At 33.8% G+C, this 20691-nt stretch overlaps 1 protein-coding gene and 1 long non-coding RNA gene across 3 annotated transcripts in view; one reads left to right on the top strand and one right to left on the bottom strand.

Moving 5' to 3' along the window:
- Positions 1 to 18279, top strand: part of LOC120358599 — a 169398-nt gene extending 151119 nt beyond the window's left edge. For both annotated transcript variants that reach the window (XM_039453227.1, XM_039453229.1), the window contains 2 exons: positions 17678 to 17715; positions 18165 to 18279. In XM_039453227.1, coding sequence (XP_039309161.1) covers positions 17678 to 17715; positions 18165 to 18233 — 107 coding nt within the window. In that variant the 3' untranslated portion in view covers positions 18234 to 18279. The remainder of the gene's footprint in view (positions 1 to 17677; positions 17716 to 18164) is intronic.
- On the bottom strand, positions 15974 to 19651 carry LOC120358602. Its single transcript, XR_005575487.1, has 3 exons — positions 19580 to 19651; positions 18195 to 18497; positions 15974 to 16901 (listed from the first exon to the last, which is right to left on the bottom strand). It is a non-coding gene; the product is annotated as an uncharacterized LOC120358602 (long non-coding RNA).
- Between the last annotated feature and the right edge of the window lie 1040 nt (positions 19652 to 20691).

Genomic DNA, 20691 nt, shown 5'->3' with positions numbered 1-20691 from the left:
ATGCGCGCGAAGAAAGTACGAAGAAGAATATTTCATGAAATTTCTTCCGCAAATAAGTCGCCGTGTCTCGGCAGCGTAAACGCTCAACGACCATCAACCTCAACAGCTTCGCGCCGGAACTTGTTTCAAGCAAATTTGCAATATCGATATTTGTCGTCGAAGCTGATACTTTTCGTAAAAAGATTCGCTTTACATGTTACACTGAGATTTTTCGCGCGGCTCGTCTATCGACATTTTTTTGTACGTCAAGTGTTTCCAAATAAAGTACAACTCAGTGAGTTACGAGCGTGAACGCGATACTTCGCAGCTCTTCTTCACCTGTAAGGTTCATCTGAAGGTCTTATCCCTTTATTTCGAAAAATGCTCAGAATAGCATCGATTTTTATTATGACGAGACAAGGACGTGGTCCATTCTATAGATATATTTCCTTACGTCAGTCCGAAATTTTTTTACCTGTTGGTGAAGAAGTGAGTTAGAAATGAGTTAGAAAATATCTTTTCCATCCGTGTAATATGAATAGAAAACTTTAAAAATCTAATCAATATTTTTTTTATTAATCACTTTTCGATAGAGTACTTTTCGTAAGTTAATTGTCTTGTCATTTACATCCTTGTGCTTCATTAATTCAATATATTTTATATTCTGAATAATTTCTTTCTCTCTTTCTCTTTCTGTCTCTTTTTCGTTCTTTCTTTCTCACTCTAGAAAAAAATATTGTATATTAATACATATATTTGAAATTTGAAGTATTATTCAAAATATTTCAATGAACTATATTTTCTCTTAACGAGGAATTCTTTATGGATCGTATTGTCATTATGTTAGCGCTAATGCGATACATATAAGATCAACGAATGTCGATGTTGCGCTTAAGCATAATTGCAATCGTCGTCCGGCCAATGCCGTGATGCAAAGAATTACTTTTCTTACTTCGTACGTATCAAAATCGGGGTGACTCTCAAACACACTCCGTTTCACGGCATGATTTATGCCCGGCTGATGGTTTGTGTGTGCAGTCACTGGTTTTATGCGAGCGTTTTAAATGGGAGATAAACATAAAGAGGCCTTTTATGGCGCCATCAAATAAACAACTTGACTCCTTCTGCTTTGCTTCTCTACTTCGCTTTGCTTCGACAGGCTCTGCTCGACGGTTACCTCTTCAGGATCTTCCGGTGACTTTTGACTCGATGGCACTTGTAAATTGGTTAGGCTCTTTAGTTTTACGAGGATAGTGACACACTTGTGCCAAATTATTCATTTCCAATAAAAAAAAGATCTAGCCATTTTTTTCATTGACCCAGACACGTTCGGATAAATGCATCATGACTAGGGCACACATCTCTTATCGTTAACGTTTCTTAAACAAACGAGATAGCTAGACGCCATCAAGTTTGGATCGATATTGGATTTGAAGTCAAAGGTCACGAAGTTTGTAATGAGAATCAACGCTACATTTTTTTCGAGACGTTTTAAAATAATACAACGTTCGAACACGAATTGTTATAATTTTAAAAAATATAATTTTGTGTTATAACGACTAGCTAGTTTTCCGTTAATTCTTTTAGCAAGCCATATGAAAAGCACTTGAATTAAGGCAATCGCGATGTCGTCTAATTGTAAGATCGAGAACAATGCGCCCATTTGGATTCCAGCGTTATTGCGATAGAAATTAGTGGAGAGCGTCACTTACCGATGCTGCAGTGAAGCCGAATTCGGAATCCTGGGATGAGTCGAGGGCGCGCGAGCACACACGTACGTACGCAATGGCGGCCAGGACAGGCGCAGGATTCCGGCGTCGCGACGCTTGTCGGGCACGCGGCCCCAAGGTATCGACCACCGTGGGTGCGAGCGGTTGGTCGGCGGAAATCAAGTGGCGAGGAGGTCGGAGGGGACGAGATGGAAGAACGAGCGAGAGGGGTAGAGGTGGGAAGGTTAGGGGGGTAGCGATAGGCACCACGCCCAACCCCCAGCGATCTCGAACCCCTAGCTTCCTTTCCCAACCCTCCGCAGAGACGGGCAGCCAGCCACCCCACACAGGGCGCATTATCATATATTTCCCTTTTATATCCCTTTCCGAACTGCACTCTTACTTATCGCTGTCCCTTTTTCGACTCCTACCCTTCTGCTTCGTTTGCCGTTGCCATCCATGATTCTTGTTTTTCATTCGCGCGAGAAACGGTGTTTCGTCTCACGGTCACTTTATCGAGAAGCAGAGATTAAGGAGTTCGCCGTGGTTTACGTCGAAAGATTTTTTTGAAGGCTCCGCTAAAGCTTCAAGTAGCGGCTGTTTTCTATCATTTCATTCTGTGTCTGATTTCGCTCGATCGAAAGACTTTGAGACTTTTTTTTCCTTTAACCATATCCAATGCCGATCAACACGTTAACATGCATCAAAAAGCTGGAACCGTTTTTTATCATTAGTGATACAGAACAATAGCGAATTAATAAATTTATTTGCTATTAGTCATTAGGAATAAGTATAAATTTTTTACACTGTAGTGGGATATAAAAATACGAATCTCTCTCGTGATAAAAATGGCTCTCGATTCTTGTAACCGATAGAATGTGCCGCGACATAACTCCCAACGGTGCAAGATACACATAAAATCTTGCGTTACGAATGGCTTAGCGGCCACAGTCGCCGCGGTATTTTTATCTCCACTATATCCGAAGTGTAATGGCGACGTCATGACTAATAATGTGGTGGTCAACGAACTGAAATCGTGAGCACGAAATCGTGTCTCTTGCATTATCTCACAACAAAATTATAATTATTACTACTTAAATCACTTTGCTGTGAGTTAAATGAATCAATGTTTAGCAAAAATACTTTTCGATTCTCTAAAAATAGTCATTTCAGTGTCGGTAAAATATTTCAAGATTGTTGTTATCTAAAACGAAAATAAGAACTTAAAAATATATTTTAAAAATATATATAAAAAAAACTTTGTTTTGAAATTAATACATTCTATGACGCATCAAGTGTTTTGATCAGCTTATCAAGATGAAAATGATAGTGCAAATTGATCATTACATTTGTATAGTATCTAGGAGGCAAATAAAAATTGCCTGTAATTGAAGTGAGTAAGATTAGTCCTTTTATCACGAAGAAAAATACAAAATAAATTTGGTTAGCGACAGTTTCCGAATAATTTTACCATCATTATCTTAATTTGTGTACTACACATAAATTAAATAATTTCCCTTTCTCTCTTTGGTACACTTAAGTCGGGAACCGAAAAGTAAAGGAGGTAGATAAGAAATCCAGGCGCAATTATCATTCGAATGCTGCAAGACTGCCTGCCATGAGCCTTCGGTTTTCGTTTTCACGATATTATACGCTCGTACTAAATACTTCTGGCCTGTGTACGCCGTCCACGTTATCCGAATGGGATTCTATCGTACGTACTTCGGCGGAGAACTTATTTTCTTGTGCCGTTGTTTGTTATCGAATTTAGTATAGTCGCGGCTAAATTTTACTACAATCTCACGTTTGCAAACATAAGAGAAGCGCATGGTGCGACGGGCTGATAAAGTCTAAGTTTTCTTTACATCAAGTCCGTACCGTGTTGACATGTAATTTTTTTTGTGCAATTTATCGAGCTCAATTATGCTTAATAATCGAAGACAAAAGTTTTCTTTGACGATGCCACGTGCGAGTTATGTCTTCCTAAAAATGTATGCTTTTAATTTTTATACATTTTATTCCATGCGCGCATTTGACATAGAATACAAAAAAAAGCAGTCGGACGAAATCAAATTCGAATATAATGCAAATATTTAGTCGTTCCACAAAATATTTATTCGACATGGTTTCCATTATGCAACAGATGGCGTAACTATATCAAATTCAACAAATATAACAATGGTTAAAAGAGAACTGCACTTTTTGGCGCATATTGTATATTAACAAATTTTAAATACAAATTTTCTAATCCATTCATTGTGTGCTTAAAGTGGTAAAGCAAATGTTTATACTTGATTTGATTAAAAGTATTCAATAGAACCTGGATTCAGACAATTCCCGTCTTTTGTACTTTACACTCTCACACTTCCTCTGTTCATTGATGGACGATATCGAAGAATCAATACCTTTTATTTTAAGAATTTATATATATAGTATAATAGGTTATACTTATGTTTCAAAAGAATTTACATAATTTTAATTAATACACAACATACAGAATTTAAAACTTTATGGAGTTAATTATTGATTCGGAAAAAATAATTGGTTTAAGTAGAATAACAGGAGAGCAGGATTTTTGCAAAGTCACTAGCAGGTCGGATGATCTTATACTTTGTTATACATGCCCTGGTCGATGTCAGAAAAGCCATATGCGTGCACGCACGTAGTAAGCCTACGTCATCGTCGCTTTACGACACAAGGCCGTGCAATCGCAAGCGATCATCCGCCGACCGACATCGTAAATCCGATGGGGGTTCTCAACCTTATCGAGCGGCTATAACTCTGCCACATTAAGTCTCACCGAAAGCACATTGTTAAACGTCGTTTGCGGTAATTTTTACGCGAGATAAGTTACCTTACGTTTCGCCCAAAATAAATTGTATTATTACAGCGGTATAATATAGTTTACAAAATTTTAATTACACTTTTCTTATTACGCTTTTTCCATTTATATTATTATAAAGGATAAAAGTTCGTAATCTGTCTTCGCGTTTTTCAAATAAACATTAAAAATGTTTATTTGATAGACAAAGATTTAATTGTAAATTATAAAATACTTCTAAGAAATTTAATTAAAAATTTATTATTACCAAATGGCTGAAAAATTGCTCAATATTTTTCTCACGGGTATGCACTCTTTATTTCCGTTCTCCACGTTTTGGTTTGTTTTGATATTCATCATTGCTGCTCATTATAAGTCACTTGCTTCATATTTACCTGCTTCATTCTTGTCATGTTTGTTCTTATCATGTCTGTTCTCATAATATTTATTATCTATTCCGACTCATACATGTGTAGTTCATGCAAATTAGTGTACTCTACCTGCTTTTAATGTAATTATCTGATATCTTATAACTTACGCCATATGTCAACTTTGTACAAAATTATATTACCTTTCACTCTGATTCTGCTTGAATTCTTTTATTATCTTTTCAATTGTTTCATTACGTCTCTTTTGTTAATTTACTTTTGATTTTTGTAATCATTATGCATTTATAATGCAAGACATGACTTTGAATGAGATTTTTTAGCTATTTCTCTGCCTATTGCGTATTTCCATAAATTTCTTTTCTTTTCTTAATTTAATATTGTTTGTAAATTAATGCATTCAATAAAATTGTTACTATTATTATCAAATGCAAATGTTATTCTGCCTTCTCTACATTTGGTAGATATGCATTCGATATTTTATATTCTATGTTGTTCTTTACCATATTTCTTTCTACTCACATGCCGTCAATACGAATACTCACATAATATCTAGGATTTCCATAAGGATTCTTATCACGTCGCAATAATAGCAGTTTGCATTCGAGTTGGAATTGAAACATAGGAGGAGGCAGGATGTAACTGAGACGAGACTGTATATTCTATGCTACATTCACACCAAACTTCTTCGTCAAAATGTACATTTGCATTAATACATATATCGATTTCTTTTACACACGTGTATAAATACAGATACGGGGAAAAGGGAACACAAGGTCAAGGAAATAGAGCATAAAATTTTTATTTAGATAAAATGTTTGAAAATTTTCAGAAACTACTTTCAAAAAATTGAACAAAGTAGGTTTGAATATTTCTTACATTTATACGACATCTATAAAAACGGAAAAAATTATTTATTGCACTTATAATCAAATTCATGTGTGCAACGTCTGCAATAAGCATAATGCACCTACAGAGATTCATGCATTCTTCGAAGGAACGCGCTCTACGGTGGCCACTCCGTGCGGTACGGTCAAGAACGGTGCAAACGACCCTCCAAGGCCAACCACGCAACCCTTCTATAGATCTGAGCAGCGCCTATGCACTTTACTTTATGTCACCCTGAAAGACCGTTTTACTAGTATTCAAGATTACTAGTATTCAGTTCTTCAACAAGGCAGATTTTTTTAATTTTTATACGGATAATATAAATTGTATTTATATCTTACACATTGAAATTAAACGCAACAAATAAGAGAAATTTTTCAAACATTAACAACATGTATATTAATGTTGTGTAATGAATCAATTTTCTGGATCTCGTAAGTTCCTAATTTTGTAAAATGTATTTTTAGAGCAAAAGTATATTTTTACGCGCGGTAAAAACGCATTACAGACCCCTCGAAGTACTTATTAATGCCGAAATTAAAATCGAATTTTGAAGAATGTAGGTTCTTTTGTCCTGCTCAAAAACAAAGAAATCGTTCGGTCGCTTTGAACGCCGGCGCCTCGACGCGCTATGAACGGCGATTCGGCTTTCGCCATTGACTTTTTACACGAGGCAGTGGCTCGTATAACGCTTTTATTAAGCAGTTAAAGTTTTATGAATGTGTCAGTCGACGGACAGCTACCGCGGGGCGGTTTGCACCGTTGGATGCCTGAAGGACACTGCCACCACGTGTTTTCGATACGGCGAAAGATGTCACATGTTGATCCGCTATAATCTGTATATTTAATAAATAAAATATTAATAATAGATATTTTATTAGTTTCATATACGTTAATCAGTCAAATTTTTAGTCTTTTTCTAAATTAAAAAAAATTAACAAATATATTATTTATTAATTATTTACAACAATGTTCCATGACATTAGTAGTGGTTTGTATGTAGCAGATATTTTTTAATGGTGCGAAATTAAATATTATTACTCACACGAGTCACGAGGACTGAAAAACGTTTATAGCTTCTTGACATTTATTATCAACAATGAGCATACATATGTGCACGCGTATATGTTACAGTCAATAATCAATGTTCAACTTCTTGATGAATATTAAATAAAGAAATATGTAAATAAAACGTAATGTGCCAAAGCGATTTTTAATATTTATTTTAGAAATACATTAACATTTATACTAAAGCCATAAAAGTTCTGAAATATATATATTGAAACATACATGTGCAAATTGCTTACAAATAATATTGTTTCAACACTGGGACTATAAAAAAAAATATCAAAAAGCGAAAAAACATGTTATTTTCGACGCATATTTAATCGAACTAATTAAAAATAAAAGTTGGATACTAAAAATAATAACAATCTTTAAAAAATATTTAAATTTTAAAATTTTTGTTAAATCAATTTTATACACGATTATACAACTTACAATATAAAAGTCACATCGCAATGATATCGTTATCGTCATCTGATTATGTTTGTGCTTTGTGGATAATCGCAGAACGAAAAGAAAATTTTTTATATGTTATACGTTTTAGAAATATATCTCTTAATAAAATTTGTTTATGATAATGTGTTAAGAGACAGTAAAGAGCTAAGCGTAATACATTTTACAGATGATTTTTTTCTAACGCCACCCTGGCGACATTTGAGAGAACTATTTATCTCTGAGGGTATACCTTAGATTTTCACGAAAACTACGGGGTATAGGAGTAAGGGAGGATTTTGCCAATCGAATCCTGTTTGATCGACCGGTCCTGTGGAGGAGCTTGAAAGCACAGCACAGAAGGGTGCGTATGATGAGAAGTTTCTCTACCCCACGCCAGGTGCCGCCAATGTAACGCAATGTTTTCACAATCCTCCACTGCTCAATAAAAGAGTATTTTACTTCTCTTTTTTCTGATTAATTGTTTATCTTAAAGAACCAATTAAAACTTTTCTGTTTACATGTGACAAATTTCTAAAATATATAAAGAAAATGTATGCTCATTAAATAAAATTATACAATATTTATAGAAAGTACTCATTGTCAAACTTAATTTTTATAGAATTAAAATGAAATAATATATATTTATATTATATTTATTATATTTGCATATGTTGGATTAATTGATATAATATTAATTAGAGCAATATATAAAAAAGTATAACATTATTAATTAATTGTCAAGTTATAATTATGTTTGATTAGGATTTGTTTGATCAAAATCATTATTGTTTGTTCTTATAGTGCAGCAATTAGTAATTACATAGTTTGCACATTATTATAAGAAAGCAAATATAAATAGAAAGGAGCATTTTTACACAGCTAAGTAGCAAGAGAGACCATTGCCGCAGGATTATTGATTTTCACACAAAAGCCGTACTTTGCTCACCTCCGTCTCTGCGCCACGTTCTATCCTCTCACGGATAAAATAATTATTGGAACTTGAGTTTTGCTTAAGATCATTTTAATTTAAATTTATTTAAATATAATTTTTTATACAAAAACGATTTTGTTTAGGATCTGAAAATTTAGCCAGATACAGATTTAAAAATAATTTTATTGTACCATTAAAATAATTATATAGAATGTTTATTCATAATGAGTAATACTGCAACTTGACATTCTACTAATCAATTTGGTGTTCTACCCATTTTTTTATTTTGATGGCTCAATAAAATTATTTTCAGAGTTGTATCCAGTTAAATTTTTAGACATTTTAGCATCACTGTTTAATGTTCTTTCCGTGTAGCATGGAAGATATTTTAATAATATACGGAAGATATTGGTTGTACAACGATGATATATACAATTATAATATAATACTTAGCATATAATCGGTATTAATTACGCAGGTAATATTAAATAGATATAAAAATCAAATTATGCGGAACAGAATTTTAAAATACTTTCTGATTCAGTTACGACCAAACGCGAAGCGATTAATAAAATTTGCAGCATAAGCTCGGCCGGTTTACGAACTCCACGACCCAATAAATTTCCCATAACGCATCTCGTTCAGCCACTGAAAGTGCGTTGTTGCATCTCAACGTTGATATCCATTATCGTACCGCTGGAAATGAAAATCAAAAAGCCGTCCAAAACAAAATGTGAGTGACAAGAGCGTGTTTATTTCGTTAGATGAGAAGTCTCTCTCATAATGGTGTTGCGGCATTTCACAGGAGTGCCATTTTCTTTGATATCATTGTGCCAGGCTTCGCGATTGTAATATAAAACGAAACTATAAACTCGTATCTTAACTTTGTCTATCGATTCTTATCACTCTGAGTGATAAACAAACGACCGAGGAGGACAAAATTGGAGATGGAATTACATTGTATAGGACATTTTAATCGTTATCGTCGGTATCGTTACGTCCGTATGAGTAGCGCGATAAGGAAAGGGATCATTTGTTTTTGCGAATTCTTCTCTCATTAAAAGCATCTTTGTCATGTTCATCAAGTTGTTTCAGATGAACTAGGTGACTAATGAACAATCGAATGAAGATATCTTGATAAGATTTTTTAGGTATTTTTTTATGAGTTTTTATATATCTTGTATTTGTATTAATAATAATTTTATACTGACAGAAAAGATTATATTTAAATAAATATATGATAAAATTATTTAAATAATTTTTATTTACATTAAAATTATTTATTAAGGAAGAGTTACTGAATGTGTACCTTGTCTACATTGTCTAAATCATATCATATCAATACTTTATATTTTTATTTAATATAAACAATATTTTAGTGACATACAAATATGAAATAAATGAGAAATGAATAGTATAGACAACGAGTGAATAAGTTAAATTTTATCTGGTGTATGCTAACAATACTTTAAAAATCAAATAAAATTGATGTTAATGTCAGTTTTATTTTTCGATACCTTATTTTTTCATTATTGTTATTTATTAATTATTGAATTCTAATTGCTTCTTTTTGATTATTAATAATTATCAATTATTAAAAAAATTAGTGTTATAATTTGAATGACTTTTTTTATTTTTAATTATTTTAAATTATTTCCTCATAATTTAATATGATCAAAGACGATACAATTTAGGAGATCTACAATACGATTTAGGTAACCAGTAGCTGCGTTACCCTTTTGAGTAGTACAAACATATATGTATAATATGTACGTTCGTATGAATTTTATCCCGATGATATACATGTTAATTGTATTTCAACTTTTTCATATTGTAGTCTTAGTTTTATTTAGGCTTTGTATATTACTCATATAATTTGAATTACCAAACAAATTTATAATTATTGTTATCATTATATTTCTTAAAAGAGAAATTTATCACGGATTTGTAGCATAAAAAATTACACCCCTCGTCAAATTAATCGTATTTTTTGCGGTATGTTGTAAAAAGGTTTCTAATAATTTTCTTTTCTTATTGGTAAAAGGTTAATCATTATAGCATTAAACATTTGAAACATCAAGCTACAATTTTCAATATTTATTTCGTATAAATTATTAAAATTTCTCCAAGGAAAAAACAAACTTAAGGCATTAGATAGTTCTTCAACTTTCAAAACGGTTAATTTTTTTTTAATGTAAAACATCATAGTATATCTAAAATATATTTAGAATATAAGAAAAAAGTGGAAAGTTGTCAAAGAACATTATTATTTACATAAAATTTCTTTGTCAAAATGTAAACGCGGTTTTTTCGAAATTACGTTTTTTTAAAATTTTATCTCTCACGATAACTTTAACAATTTTCAATTTTTTTTTTAAATAAAACAAGCTTTTAAATGGGTAAAATGCATTCTTTACAACCTACCAACTATTTAAAAAATTGGTTTGTTAAAATAATTTTTTTTTATTAAATTCTATAATTTTTTGACTTTAATAAAAATCATTTTAAAGGCTCGTAATTATTTTTTTTAATTACATTTGTTTTATAGAATTCTACATCGTTAAGACTGGAGGGGTGGGCCTGAGAGCAGTCTCAATGAAAATCAATTTAAATAACTGATAATAGAAAATATTTTTTTACACGTTAACAATTAATAAAATATTCTTTTTGTAAGTGTTAAATTTATTTATTATTAGCTTATTAAAAAAAAATTTTTTTTAAATCAGTAATTTTTCAGTATCGAGAAAGTATATAACACTTTAAGTAATACACATTCGACAACTCTGCTGTAAATTCGTTATTTGAATAGTTCTAATATTTGTTTGAAACAAGTCATCTTTTCAGTACAAGCACTCTTTTGAAAATATTTTTATTAGTTTCACTGACTGAAGATACACAATATACACATAATAAAATCTACATTTATCATTGTGTGAATTTTTAGCTTGTATCTCTTAAGCGATAAATTTAATATTCACGGAAATAAGGCTTTCGAGAGAAAAATTGCTATAATTATTGCATAAAGACTACCGAAAAGATCGTGCCTCGGTGATTCGAGGGCAGAGAACGAACTTTTCGAGGAAGATACAAGTTGCGGTGTAGCGATCAAAATTCGCGATATTAAAAGAAGGGCGTGAACTTAGCGGCAGGATGGAAAAGAGAAGCGACAGGAGAGAGCCAGTGACCGCGTTTAAGGGGGACCGGGGGCGGGTGAGAATCCGAGATGGCCGGACGAGAACGTTCTCTGGAGCAAGAAATCGGGAGAATGTTGCCCAGTTTAACCGGCAGTCGGCGGTAAAAGTGAAGTGGGGGTGTACCCACGCGCATGCACGCTTCCCGACCAGGCATTTTATGTTTTGATGGTGCAATAAACCGTCGTAAAGCAGCAGTAAAACGCATCGAGTCACAAGTCCGACCGTTTTACCCCGCTCCCTTCGTAACGCACTACGCTTCTCGATCCCTCTCGCTCCTGCCTGTCGACTGTTTCTCGTTCCCTCTCGCTTCCTCGTTCCTTTCTCAGCAGATGTCGTTAAGAGGTCCACCCCGTTCGCAGGACTGTCACTGTCACACGCTTGTTCGCTTCGCTCGTCCTGCACGTTCCGGACCTTCCGCACGTCATTACGTCACTAACGTCGCGGCTGTCAGACGATCGGTCGGCTGTCACGTGCTTCGTGGTTGACTCTTCGCCGGCGCACACGACGTGATTAGCACTTTGTAGTATACGAAGGTGTGTGGTTCACCGCGCGAAGCGCCAGACAGGAATGATAAAATCTAAGTTTTCCTATTTTGGCGCCTTGTCACACTATTATCGAGCTTGATTGCCTGAGAAAATCAAATAATTGAGTCTTGCGTAATATAATTGATGAAATAATTATTATTATTGTCTGACAACACATCGGTCGAAATTGTAGATTGGAATAAATCTTATTTTTATCTCCCATCTCATACAGTTAAACAGTCTGCATTTTGCACTGTTGCAATAATTGAGATATATAATTAACTACATTAATGTAATATAGCGATAAAATACATAAAATACTCTTCGAGCCATTCAACTTTTATTCTGAACATTTTTCTCTATTTCATATAGTTTGGACAATATTCGCTTCAAAGGAAAACAACCAATTATTTTCAAAAGAGTATTCTACCCCCAAAAACTGAAAGATTGCGCAAACAAAAAATATTTTTGTGTTACGGATGAACTCCTTTATTTGTACACAAAGTTTTAGAATTTTTTGAATTTGCAGATTACCTGATATCCCTCGTAAATTATACTAAAGTAAACATTTTAAAATTAATTTAATTACATAAAAAGTTATATGAACAAAAAACTAACGAGTTAAAAGTTACATTAAGATGAAATTAAATTACTCTCTAAAGCTTTTAGAGAATAAAACGTCACTCGAATAAAGTAAAAATCAAATCTGTGCAATTTTTTAAGTAATTTGTCATTCTAATAAGAATTAAAAATTCACTCCTGTAGAATGAAAATTTGCTCCCAAAAATGCAATATTCCTTATTTTTGTACCTAAATTGCCGAATTCCATCATGTAACTATACTTAGATTTTTGATTCTTTTTAAAAATTAGAAAATTTATTATGGAATCTAAAATTGATGTTTTCACAAAATATAACATATATATATTTATTAATTATGTATAAATGCAATATTTTTGTCTAGAGAATCTAAGCAAGATATTGATCCTTATCGATACTATCAATTAAAAGTTTAATATCTACCTAAGGTATGTATTTAATTGGCTCATTACAATTCACTTAACAAGATTTTTGTCACTGCTTTAAAAGTGTTGCTTGCCATATAACGTTTTCTTATTATTATTGTATAAGAATTTACAAGCACATGCATCGTTGATAGAGGCTTAATTAAATGAACCAGTAATTAGCGCTTCGGGAACATTAAAAGAGTCTTTTTGTGCTTATTGCTCTCAGAAAAACTTGCGTTTCCAATAAGTTTAATGACAACTTAATAATTCCCAAGTTTCTTATATTTACAGTGTGAAGTTGGTATAACTATAAATTTTATATATAAGTATAATATTTTGTTGCATGAAAAACACTGAAAAAAATAACGCTTCAACTTAAATATCAATAATTAATTTTACGTGATCAATTAAATTCATAAGTTTTAAGAGAGCAAACAATGTAATTTGCAATGTTTTTTCTTCTTTATAGATTTATAATATTTCTTGTTTTATATATCTTGTATTTTGTATCTATGTCAAAATTATTGAGTAAACTTTGATATATACACAAGATACATTATATAAAGAAAGAATATTATAAATTTATTCAGTAAAGAATACTGTGGTGACCCGGAGCATCGGCGGCCACGATATACGTGACTGAGCGCGCGCCGAGCTACCCCCACGCGCTACGGCCGGCGCGCCGAATAGTTCCAGCGCCGCCGCCAGGTGGCCACGTCGCGGGACATTTTCACGTAATTAAAATTCACCCACAAACATTACAAGTAAACGCGGTCACAAATGACAAGGCATCGCTTCCTCAAATCAAGTTATGTTAGAATGGCACGTGTTTCTCTAAACACGAGGACAATAATCAAAAGTTTAATGTAGAATCGAAAAGCGTGAAAATCGGCGGCCAATTGTGATGTAATTGAGAGGCACGAAAATATTAGTAACGGGCGAAAACGTTCGACCTTGTAGGCGGCCTCAAGCGGACTTATTGATCATCGCTTCCTCAGTTTACTGAAGTTAGCTGTAGGGCCTTTGATAAGCTAATGTAACTAAGAGGTGAGTTTAGGGCCCTAGACCTTTTTCATATAGACTGTGGAGAAGTTCTTACATTGCCTCAAGGATCACAACAGAATCCCTAGGTTCAACACCTACGATTGCAATCAGTGCAATCTCTACTAAAAACAGTGAGAATATCAAAGCTTTTCTCGACCCTGGTTTAGATTTCCTTTTGTGGAGACTAATTCCACTGGAGCTTTCATCAGAAGAACCTCGGAATTCACGGCCAAGAATATTTCCGGTTACTAGCGTAGCCACGTGTATCGAGTTAGCACAAACCTTCACTGCCACTTACTACTAGATCGGCTTCACGCCAATGAATAAAAAAAAAGAAGAAGAACCCACCACCTCGTTCTCCGTGGACAGCTACGCCCGGAGAAAGGAAAAAGCGGAAGACACATTCCGATCAGAGTTCTTGAGTAACACGAGTCTCCGTCAAACATCTCACCCGGTACCTTGTGCGTGCCACCTAAACTCTTTCCACATTCCATTCAAGTTTCTGATGGCCAACCGGGCGACCGAATCTTCTCATTTCCTGTTTCAAAAATCTATAATTTAAATTTAAATTACATTATAAAAATTAAATTAGAAATGTACATTTGTAAACCTGCAATGATTTACGAAGATAAAAATAATTAAACGTACTGATGTACACAATTTTATTTGAAACATATTAAAACACGCAATTGACTCGAATTAATTCAATTCATTTGTGTAACCCATCCGATTCCGAGATCAATCCCACAGATATCTTATTTTTGTAATTGCTTACAACTCCTAGAATAAATGAATGACGCCATCGTATATAATGTTTTATGGATAAAATCTCGCCGTTTATCTTCTTTGTTCTTCCTCCATTTCTTTCTCTGTCAGTAAAATAAAAAAAAATTTATTTACGACTACTTCTACATACAGATATTATTTATAGATCTTATTTATATATTTATATAAACAATAGATTTAAATTTTTTGTGGTATTTATTTAATATTTTATTAACAAAATTCAATAATAACAATTTATCATATAACTTATTTATTCAAAATTATCTTCTAACTGTTGAAATTATGAATTCCAAATTGCATTTAAATCAGCTAAGAAATTTATTTGAAATTTATTAATGAATATCCAATCAAAAATACATTATTATTTTTTTATATTAAATGTACTTTTTTTTATGTAAAATTATATATAAGTACAATCCGAAATCTACATCCTGCTGTAGAAAATAGAATTAAATTGTGTCAAACATTATCCATTATAAACTGTCATATTTTAATTATTGTATAATATTAATTTATACATTTTTTGTAAATAAAAAAAACATTAACCAAGTAAATTTTTCATTTAAAAAATGTTGATTTTTGCAACAAACTCAGTCGATAAGATAGATAAGAAAATCCTTGATCTTGAAATTTTATAGCATGACGTTTGCTCTGTAAAATTATAAAATTTATCAAATATTCTTATAATTTTTTATTTATCTTTAGTTGTTTTCAACACAACACTTTTACTTATTAATTATATATCCGTTTACAAAGAAGTTTTTTGATATTTGAGGATTCTGTAGTTTAAATTACATTGACATGTTGAAAGACTTATTTTTACTGTGTGTATGTGTGTGTCGATTTAATATTAATAGTTTATTGAATTTTTTAAAAATAATATTATTAAACTACATATTTTATTTGCATTATATACATGATATAATTTTTACGAAAAGTAATATGTGTGAAAGGTTTACGATAACAATCATATAATTTCACACAAAATATACCCACATATATACAATACATATACTTGTATAATACATATGCTTTGTGTTTTATAATATATATATGTATGTTTACAAATTTAAAAAATTTATAAACTATCTGTAAAATGCATTCAAATAAAATAAAAGATTAAAATGCGAAAAATTATTAGCAAAGTTAGTTATTGATAATATGAAACAAATAATGACATGACGTATAGATATAGAAGATATGTATTAAAATAAATATATTTTATTGAATAAACATATATAAAGGGCACGCGCGAAATTATCTAATTCTTATGAAGATTTAGGTATTTAAGTATGTTTATGTAATCTTGTTTGAGATCTTATTAATTTTTCTTCTGTATAAATTTATCTCTAACATAAATCTCTCTCTATATCTTGATTTACACATCGATCTAAGTAGTTCCTAGGAGATTTTGATATCCCGATTCTTGACGTCGTTTGCCAAGGCAAAAGATACCGATATACAGCCCAGGGTTCGCGAATTGCTTTTATCTTCCCGGAGATGGCGCACTAGGTGCTCTTCCCCAATCACTAGGGCGTCTCCCCAAATGGGTTCCAGGATCAGCACCCACCGACCGCCGCCCAATTTCTTCTTTTTGCTACTCGACCCGCTGTCCTTCTCCTTCGTTCGCCAAAAAGTTACTTGAGCGGATTCGCTGAAGGACTCAACGTGTCCAGCAAGTCTCCGGCAGACCGATACGTTCCATGTTTCAGGCGGGGACGCAGATTGCCTCTCTTTTTATCCCCTATACACCTTTCCACGGACGCACACCCACGTACACATATACAGATTTTTACCTTTCTCCATCTTTCGCGTAGCTTCGCGTGCTTGACGTGGTTGCAATTTATATTCCGTGGTGTTTGAGACAGGTACACGCGTGTCTTCGTCGCAGAGAACACCGCATGTATACCCACACGCTCCTTCTCATGTGGGTGTTGCATCTGTGTATGTATATGCGTGTTGCTCCGATAGCTCTTGTGTTCGTGCCTTATCCAGTCGAGCAAAGACGTTGAGATCCGACAAGCGATCGTTGATATAATTGGACCGGTCAGACTGTACTGGTCAGTTTTCTGGGATTACATTCTTGAAATCTCTTTGTTTCAACTCATCATCCGCGATTGTATTCTCGTGCAACTGAAGAATGTATTAGTTGCGTTTTATAGAATTACATTTGTTTTATAAATTCGATATTTTGATAATTTACGTATTAGTAATGACAAGAAAACCTCGATAAAAATAATTAAAATTATTTAATGTTCTTGAAGATTAGTAAATAAAATTAGTCATTGTTAATCTACAATTTGTATATAATGTAAAATATTTAAATTCATTAACATAACATCATGCGTATAATAATTATGGTATATTAAAAAAATGTTTGTCATTATTCAATAATGAATTTTTGAAAAATGCGTAGTATATTTGCGCATATTTACGTCAGTATTAAAAAGATGTAAATATAAAATCAGAAGATCGATTTCTTGTCTCAATCTTGATATAAAAAGAATAAAGTATGAACAGTTATTAATTATATATGTAAAAGTTATTAATTATATATGTAACAATTCTGTAAATTATGTGTTTATTTCTTATTATTACTCATGATAGCTATGTTAATCACATAATTAATTTAGCTAGAATATTCACATAAATATTTCTTGTTGTTTCTGCTATTGATCGTATCGCACAAACACAAAGAACTACAGGCATTCATTTCTACACATAAAAACTATATTGAACAGCCGACAGACGATATTTTAAATGATGAGGGGCGTAATAGCGAATACAATTACCGTTGTATAATAAATCCAAAAGCATATCTTATTATTCGTATCCCAATTCATATTTTACCACAGCCTATTTTCTATTCTTCAACATATTAAAATTAATGTTTTTAAATTTAATTTCAGAAGGCGGAATTATGATCACCCAGCCGAAACTTCATATGGTAAGTACTTAATATATTATATATTTATATTGTTTGACAGTATTTTATAAACACAAAGTTATATTGTTTAATTCATTTAATATTCACAAATTGCGCACTTTTATGTGAATACTTCTGAGACAGGTAGGTTTTCTTTTTAGTATTTTAAGTAGAACTTGAGATATATATAATAATTGAGATATATATAATAATTTATATTATAAAAGCTAGAAGTTCTAATTTCTACAAATGTTTATAAAATTTTTGAAATTCTCTTAATTATAAATCATTTATACACACATAAGAATATTTTTACATACAATTCTAGAAAGAAATATCTTACATGAGATATAATCGATAAAAAACAACTTTGAAATTCAATCTCAATCTCTTTAAATAAATTAATCAAAAGAGGTGAATAACTGAAGTAATATGATAATTATGTGATAAATAAATAAATTCTCGATTAGATAAAAGTGTTTCGAGCATATGAAGTTTACCAACAAAATGGGGTGTGTAAAATGAGCTGTCCATCGTAAGAAACGCCGGAATCCAGGCTGTAAGTTTTACCCGCCCTCTGCACCTTACTACCTCGCGTGCGATATTCCCGGTACACCTTCTATCACGGTATTCGCCACCGACGTAAGCCGCTCCCTCTCGCAAGCTGCGTCACCCCTTGCCCGCGCCGCCATTCTCACATAGAAATGCCGCCACGATATCCCAACCGGGACGAGTTCAGTGGTTTCCAAAAGTCGACGAGTCGACGATTCGACGGTGGCCGAATCGCACCAGTTTCTGCAATACTTGGCAAAAGCAGGCGCGAGAGTAAGAGAGAGAGAGAAAGAGAGATAAGAGAGAGAGAGCGTGGAAGAGAGGAGGAAAAGAATGGCGTGAATCGAATGTTTGACAGAGATTTAAAGTTGTGCATACGCTCTATGGATTGAGAGAGGCAATTATCTAAAGTGCCTCTTCTTACGTTGCGTTAGTGAACTATGCAATGACTATTCATGATTCTGTTCTTTTATGAGAAGACATAAAGCGAAAAATGAAAGATGTGATGCGAGGTGTTTTTTTCACGAAATGTGCAGCTTTTATAAGTCTTGATGATGACTTATAATTGTACAACAAAAAAAAAGGATCTTTAAATTGAATTTTCTATTAATGCACATGTATATGCCTAATAAATCAAATATAAAACCAAAATATAAAATATAAATATACACGTATATATCTGAATAGAAAAAAAAATTTAATAATAAAGAAAATAACAAGTTTTGAAATAAAAATTTCATGTAATTACAATATTTACAAAAAAGGATGGATAAAATTATTTTATCTACACAGTACACTCTGCTAGCAAATATTAATAAAATTTTCAACTAGCTAACAAATATGAATGAAAACATGATTTATTTATGAAAACGCTGCTCCAAATATTATCGTATACATTAAAATGCTAAATGAAAAAAAAAAAATAGCAAAAATCTGACTAAAACAGTTTGAAAAATACTATTTAATTAAAGATAATGCCAAGGATAAGAAATGTAATAAAAATTATTGCAAATGATAGAAATACATTAAAGTATTTCAAGATTTAATTATTGTAATTTTTCGTATAAAAGACTTTGAACTAAATACAGACCAAATGGGAAACAATGTAAAGCAGAAATTCAAAAAAGTGCTACCTTGACGAGATTCAAAACAAAAAAAAAATAATTTTAGAAGGAGAATGGAGGTAGAGTAAAAATGAGATGAAAAAAACTGCACTCAATCGAGAGAGAGAGAGAGAGAGAGAGAGAGAGAGAGAAAGAGTAAAAAAAAGAGAGAGATGGAGGAGGAGAGAAAGAGAGACAAGTGGAGAAACCTAGAGGAGGAGAGAAAATACCGTGTGAGACGTTGAAACGTTGCAGAGTATAAGGCAACGTGGAGAGCACGACTGCACTGGCAAGAGGCGAACGTACGGACCGTCGGACGGACGGAGCACGCCGGGTATACGGCGAGCGAGGAAGCGAGAGAGGTGCGCGAAGCCTAAGCGAGGGAAGAGAGCTGGAAGTATAGTCGAGAGCGAAGATCGGAGCGAGAGGAGACCCGACGGAGAAAGAGACCCATTCATCTTGGCGCGCCTAGCGGGGCTGCGATTGGTCCACCTGTGGTAAGGCTGCGCCGCGATTGGACGGCTCTGTTTACCAGCTGGTACCCCGGCGCGCTCCAGACTCGCGAAAGGAGAGGGGGGAACAGAACGGAGAGACAAGCGGCGCCATTATTGTAAGGGGTTACATTTAGCTGGCCGTGGGTTGTAGTACGCGGCGTTCGGGATAGGGGGCTATAGTACCTTCATGCATGGCCCATAAAGGATTCGTCGACTATCCGAGAAGTACGCAAGAAACGGCTTCTAACACCTGACAGGGGCCACGCTCTTCTCTTCTCTCTCCTCGTGCCGTCGCCGGGTTCACCATCGCCCAATTTCCGAGCTGGAACCACGACCATTGGGTGGGCCCGGCGAGAAGAAGGACCCGGCCGCTTAATCGCCGATTCTTATTTCGATACCGGATGGATTCGTCGTAATCGGAGGGTGCGATTACGTCGAGACAAAGAGAGCGCAAGATTCAAATTTGAACGCAAACGCAAAGATACCGCGTGCGAAGATTCCGCGTGGTACCCGGTAGTGGACCGCGGCGATCTCTCGTGTCAACCCGAGAGAGAGAGAGAGAGAGAGAGAGAGAGAGGAGGGACATGTCATTTGCCATCGCGGACGGTCGGTGATTCGTGGTCAGTCGTTCTCGGTGACCGCATCCCGCCGCGTTCGGTATTGTTGTTGTGATAATGTGCTGAGTTGCGTAAGTGGCAGTAAAAGTGGACGTTGATCGCTGATAGGGGAAGAGCGATAGTGGACCCGGAAAGCGATAAAGCAATCGGCGGAAAGGATTTCCAAAAGGGGAAGGAAGACGCGTGGCGAGGAAAGTGTGCGCGCTCCGCGCCGTGCGTTCTCCGCGCGAG

Source organism: Solenopsis invicta, chromosome 8, assembly GCF_016802725.1.
Source record: "Solenopsis invicta isolate M01_SB chromosome 8, UNIL_Sinv_3.0, whole genome shotgun sequence".
In the NCBI taxonomy this organism is placed as follows: Eukaryota; Metazoa; Arthropoda; class Insecta; order Hymenoptera; family Formicidae; genus Solenopsis; species Solenopsis invicta.
Note: the sequence above shows the minus strand (reverse complement) of the source record. Positions and strands in the feature narration are given on the sequence as shown.